General features: G+C 39.4%; 1 protein-coding gene across 2 annotated transcripts; it reads left to right on the top strand.

Moving 5' to 3' along the window:
• The first annotated feature begins 316 nt into the window (after nt 1–316).
• Nucleotides 317–5,274, top strand: lin7c (lin-7 homolog C (C. elegans)). 2 transcript variants are annotated; one of them, XM_071531887.1, is made up of 5 exons: nt 321–503; nt 1,567–1,685; nt 1,880–1,951; nt 2,269–2,478; nt 4,624–5,274. In XM_071531887.1, the coding sequence occupies exons 1-5, from the start codon at nt 467–469 to the stop codon at nt 4,789–4,791; spliced, it is 606 nt and encodes a 201-aa protein (XP_071387988.1). In that variant the 5' UTR covers nt 321–466; the 3' UTR covers nt 4,792–5,274. The 2 variants fall into 2 exon arrangements, with proteins under 2 accessions (XP_071387989.1, XP_071387988.1); XM_071531888.1 differs by lacking the exon at nt 2,269–2,478 and having other exon boundaries at nt 317–503.
• Nucleotides 5,275–6,209: the final 935 nt, after the last annotated feature.

Raw genomic sequence — 6,209 nt, 5'->3', positions numbered from 1 at the left:
CTTAAAGATCATAAAGATCATATGCCACTAGGCACTGGATATTAAAGATGAGAGGAAAGGATCCTCAAGAAATTTATAGAAAGAATTTCTATCGGCACTGGGCCACAGATGATCATTTTATGATATTGTGATATATTTGAAAAGGACGTTGCACGTTTTCTTTCTGAAATGTTTAAAATATAGGATTTAGTTAGGAATAATTGTACACATTCAATAGCAGGTGGTATGTTCCTTTAATGTTGGTTCACGAACCGCCAGCAACCACGGAGAAGAACGTGCTTACAGTTTACCAGTTTCCGAGTATTACTGGAACGCACCATGACACTGGCTGGCTAGCTAGCTAACTTGGCTAATCTGGTTTATCGCCTCGGTTTAACGTCAGTAACTAGGATTACCAAATTTAGTTTATAATAACTAGCATTTAACGAAGCGTTTACCTGACATCACAGAGCATCTAAATTCAAGAATGGCATCGCTTGGGGAGCCCGTCCGGTTGGAAAGAGGTAACGTTAATTAGGTAGCTAGTGTTAGCTTAGAATTTTATTGTGATCTGTCGTGATGTTTGAGGGACGCTATGTTAGCTTAGCTAACGAGAGCTGGTGGTTGCTGTGTTGTCTTTGACTTTACAAACCTCCTACATTAGTTAGCTAACATTACGTTAACGATACCTTGCAGCTATCTGGTATGATCACATCATAAGTAGATAGCTAAAGTAGTGTTTTACCATATTTTGGCTGGTTAATTGGCTAACATTACTGACAAGTCTTGACGTCAACAGACGGTGAATAGTTTGTTAGCTGACTGTTAGCTTACTTGTTACGACTTAAGCTATCGTAAAGAACGGACATAAACTTTGTGACACCAGTTTGATGATCAGTTGCAGCAAGGCATGTGGAAATTTTGAATTTTCTCAACACAAAAGACACTGTGTTCAATCTCAAACTCTGAAGGAATAATAAAACAGGAATGCTAACATCACAGTTATGTTGTTCTTGCTAATGCATTGTCGCTGTAAGCTTGCGAAACCCATTAGCTAAACTAGACTGTTTTCAAAACAAAACCCTTTAAATGTAAATGTTATGAGGCCGATACGAAGCATAAATGCATGTGGAACAACCTGCTTCGCCATTATGACAGCCAAAGGAACACTGCTAGGTGGTGAAATACTGAAATCAGGACGAGCTAGCAGTTAGCTGATGTCCTTTTTTCATTCAAACAATTTCAGTAGAGTAGTAACGTACTCTTGAAGTGAAAAATTACATTTGAGAGGAAAAAATACAAATATTGGAATGGAAAATGGCTCGCACACCTTCCTGCATTTATGTACTTCTGTAGGTAATTACACATGATTCCATGGTTCCTATTTACATTTACACAAAGGGAGTGACAAAAATGTAATGTTTGTGTAATTCCCTTTGTGTGTGTGTGTGTGTGGGGGGGGTCATAGTCATAGTTATATCTGTGGTGGTTTGAACCGTGCCTTTAGCAGTCATTGCCTTTGTTAATGTCTTAATTTGAAGACGCAAATGATAGCCTAGGTGATGGTCCGTGTGTTCTTGTTGACAGATATTTCCCGTGCTATTGAACTGCTTGACAAGCTCCAGAGGACAGGGGAAGTGCCTCCCCAGAAGCTGCAGGCACTGCAAAGGGTTTTACAGAGTGAATTCTGTAATGCTGTTAGAGAGGTGAGCCACTTTGTCTTTGCTGCATCTAAGACTATGCTCTTAGAGGGCATTAGTCCACTGATCTCAAAGGCTAAGTGTTTAACAATTGAATTTCTTTTGATTAACCTGTTTGTTCACCATTTGGAAATTTGGATTGTTGTAGTTTGAATGTGAAGAAATGTTGGACTAACATTGTCTCTTGGAATGTTTCTCAGGTATATGAGCATGTGTACGAAACGGTGGACATCAACAGCAGTCCTGAGGTCAGGGCCAACGCCACAGCTAAGGTAGACCAAAATCAAACACCAGTTAAAACCCAAGCATTTGACTAGCTTTGTGTTTTTAAAATTTGAATAAAAACATAAAAATCATAATACCCCCCCAAGAAAGGCCACACAGAAAGGCCCAATCCAAAACAAAAAAATGTTTTGGATTGGGCCTTTCTGTGTGCCCAAGATGATTCAGGCAATTTGTGTACTAATAATCATGTCCAATTAAACAAACATTTTGGATTGGGTGTTCACTGTATAAAGCACAGTATGTTTACAAAGGGAACTGAGGGACAATGGAGTACTGCTTAATAACACCACTTGTTCATTTGTAGGCTACTGTGGCGGCTTTTGCAGCAAGTGAGGGGCACTCGCATCCTCGTGTGGTGGAACTACCCAAGACAGAAGAAGGCCTGGGTTTCAATATAATGGGTGGAAAGGAGCAAAACTCTCCAATTTACATCTCACGGATCATCCCAGGGGGCATCGCTGACCGACACGGTGGCCTAAAGAGAGGCGATCAACTTCTTTCTGTTAATGGAGTGGTACGTTCAATTCACACAGTTATCAATGATTTCCAGCGATGTTACGTTTGATGCTTGAGCTTGACACACATTTCAGTCAATGGATGTGTATTCATTCTGTGTACCATTTATGCATATCAACATAAGCGTATTCTGGCACAAGCTGTTAAAATACAAACCAAAACCCTTAACTACTGTTTTTGAAACATAGCCAATCTAGGAAGCATGGCTGATTGACAATTTCATAACATCGCTAACTTCTGATGTGACTAACCAGCCCAGGCAAGAGCCCTCCTCCCTCCTCCACCCACCCACCCCTACTATGCATCAGCCGCACATTGTGTGCAGTGTCTGGCTCTGCTACACAACTCCTCTGTAATGTTAAAATAACCACTACTGTTGAGGCCGCTGACATGGGTCAAGGCAAAAGCAAGATAACCCAAATGCACAGAAAACCACATGTTGACGCATACAAATACTCCTGACGACATGTAGTTGGTCACCAGACTTGCTGACCTAATGAAGAAGGTAGTAGTAATTACACTAGGAGTGTGTGTGGAGTAACTGTTTTTGAAAGGTAGTAATGATGGCTGATATGACCTGAATTTTATATTGCAATAATTTTTCGATTGTGGATGGTGAGGGTTTATATCACGGTATACTTCAAATGACAATTTTTCAAATCGTCTGCCCCTGGGTTTTCTTGAAGTGCAGAACAAACTTAAGGATCATACACCCATACACTCTTCACCCAGTTGTCTTGCAGCCATACTGTAGCTTATTTCTGCTACATCAATGGCCTGTAGTCGGCTCAGTAAGGAGAAGTACTATACTTATGAGAATCAATCCAACTGGCTTGTTGCGAAGGCTCAATAATTACAGGCTGACTTCTCTTAGTTATAATCGCAAAGTGTGCATCTGTAAGAATGCATTCCCTGTGTTCCCCCAAGACTTGATGGAAAATAATGGTTCTTGAGACAGTTGATCAATTTACTGCACTTTAATACAGTATGAACATCTTACATGTGTGTGTGTGGTTCTGAAAGATGAAACGATACAAAATAGCCATTAATAACAGCTCACTCATAATAAATGCAATAGCATTCAATAGCCACAAATATCCAATAGCCTACAGCTTGGCTACAACACACAAACTAACAACTAACATTAGACTACAGTTTACCAGTGGGCTGATATAACCTAGGAGTTCGCTAGGAACGTAGATAATCATTCAGAAACTGTATGCATCATTGGCAAAATTATAAACATAACTTACCAACGGTAAGAAACTGTCAGAAGCATAAACATAAACATAAAAGGACTGTTTGGTGTCGCTCGCGGCGGTAACTGTCTTTCATTACTGCTCATACGCACTGTAACAGTAAACATAACATAACCAGGCGATGACAATGTATCCGGTAAGTAAACAGTACTATAGTACTGTAGACTATTGCTTCAGTACCATTGAAAAAGCAACAATAGAACACCTATTATGTAGTTGTATTGACAGCAAACTATTCTGGACGAATGTAAAAATGTTTTTGAATGACAAAATTAAGTTTCTTAATTCCTCATCTTCCGGTGTGTGATGCTCCTTCTTTGCTTGAACACCCAGTATACACACCTTTCCGCCAGCATAGCCAGCACTTACTCAAGACCAGTTGTTTAGTCTGAACTGCCTTCGTCAGGCACGATTTGGACAGTTTTGCAGTATGACCTAGGCTTAACTATGAATGTAAATCACAGTGTTGCTGAAAAAGGAGGAAAGGGGTTCATGATGGCACCACTTTGACCCTAGGAACTATAAAATTCAAGGTGGGCCATGAGCTTTACGAGCTGTACAGACTTCCATTGTTTTTATAGCTCATTCAATTCTTGCATTACAATCTCTGTTTGAATTACAAATTTCAGTACGGTTAGTTGAGCCAAGCTGTCGGGGCTCACGATGGCAACACTCCAATACCTATAAAATACTTAAAACACTGAGGTCAATGTGCTTCTAAAGTTGCTGCTTAGCTTTTCTTGTTGAACTTGTGCTAATCATTGCTTATATTGCTTTCATGATCGTTCATGATACAAGCTTCTACAGTAACTGTACCTTCTAGTTTGTGGTAAAATGTTGCATGCTGTGAGAATTACATTTCTGTGTCTTTCTTCTCTCTCCAGAGTGTGGAAGGTGAGCACCATGAGAAAGCTGTGGAACTCCTCAAGGCAGCTCAGGGCACAGTTAAGCTGGTAGTAAGGTACACCCCCAAAGTCCTAGAGGAAATGGAGTCACGCTTTGAGAAAATGAGGTCGGCAAAGCGCCGGCAACAGAACAGCTATCCCCAGTAGTAGTTCTCTCCGAATTGATGCCCAATTCCCACCTCTCTCCCCTCTAGCCTTCTGGCCATCTGTCCTGGTCTCTTTCTTAAATTCCTCACTAAAAACCGTAATGATACTGAACCAAGTTTAGTTTGTAGTCACATATATTGTGCTTCTACCCTTTTCTGTAGCATTTTTAAAATCCACTGTTGTTACTGTACTGGACACTACGACTCAAGGAGAACACTAGACTGATCATGATCTAAATGTAGGTGGTCACTCACGCCTTGTGCATTATTTTTGAATTGACATTTTGAATGCAGTTTTGAGAACTTTTGAGACCAACTACAAAAGTCCTTTAATTGAAGAGGTAGTGTTTTTAATTCTTTTATCACAGCCACTACCAAGTGCCTCAGGGCAAAACAAGTTTATCTTATGTACTGTGTTCACGGTCCCTGTTGTTTTTTTTCCAAGATTTAACATCAAGTAATTAAATACTCGTGGCAGGATTTACTACATGCTTTGCATCTGTTATTCTCAAACATCATTTGATTTGATACAAGTAAAGATTAGAGGTATGTAAAACCATTCCTTTATGCAATGGGCCCACTAACATTCAAAATGAATTTTAGTTTAAGTGCCACTCTACAGGCATTTTGATAATAGGGAAGCTTTTAAATTCAGACTTGCCGAGACTTTCACTTCATCAGAGATAGTTTGAAAGTGGGGAGAAACACTTACAGGTCACTTCAGATCAATAGTAATGGTTTACCTAAGCAGCCTTTAGCAAGGCCTACCTTCTAGGCTGCCTCCCATCATGCCATGCTGTATAGTCCACATAAAAAGCTGAACATGTACTATGGGGTTTGAGTAGTCATGCAGGTAAGTGATGTAATGGGGACTCAGCCACAGAGACCCAGATGTTCACTTTCAGCTTTTAAAAGAATATAAAAGTAAGAAATAAACCCTCTACGGCCAGCATGACAAGAGTTAGAACCTGTTGAACTACTAATTAATTTGTCTTGGCCTAAATAGGGAATGTACTATATCTAATGTTTTTCTTTGCTGGGTACTACATTTGTTACTAGATTTACCACATTTGTCATTCAGCTATACTAAAAACTGCTTGTTTGCATTATTCATTGATAGTGCCAAGTGAAGAAAACAAGATTAAATTCAAAATGTCAGACTATCTCTTTAAGACACTGTTATGTCTGAATGTGAGCTGTCATTACTGTTTTGATGAATGAAATAGCAGGTGTGAAACTCAAGTAAATCTGGCCACTGTGCACATTTTCAGCATGATTTTACACAATGTTGGGTGGATCATAAATCTGTTTTTATTTTCAATTTATTTATTTTATGTAATATTTCCCCCCTTTTTAAAAAAACAAATTTGGCTACTCTGGTATGTCTTACAGGACTAAAGAGGATTTTCTGTCTTTAAT

This window comes from Centroberyx affinis, unplaced genomic scaffold (genome assembly GCF_046629955.1).
Source record: "Centroberyx affinis isolate AG114_WGS23_722 - 3 ecotype Tasmania unplaced genomic scaffold, CSIRO-AGI_Caff_v1 ptg002148l_1, whole genome shotgun sequence".
NCBI lineage: Eukaryota > Metazoa > Chordata > Actinopteri > Beryciformes > Berycidae > Centroberyx > Centroberyx affinis.
Note: the sequence above shows the minus strand (reverse complement) of the source record. Positions and strands in the feature narration are given on the sequence as shown.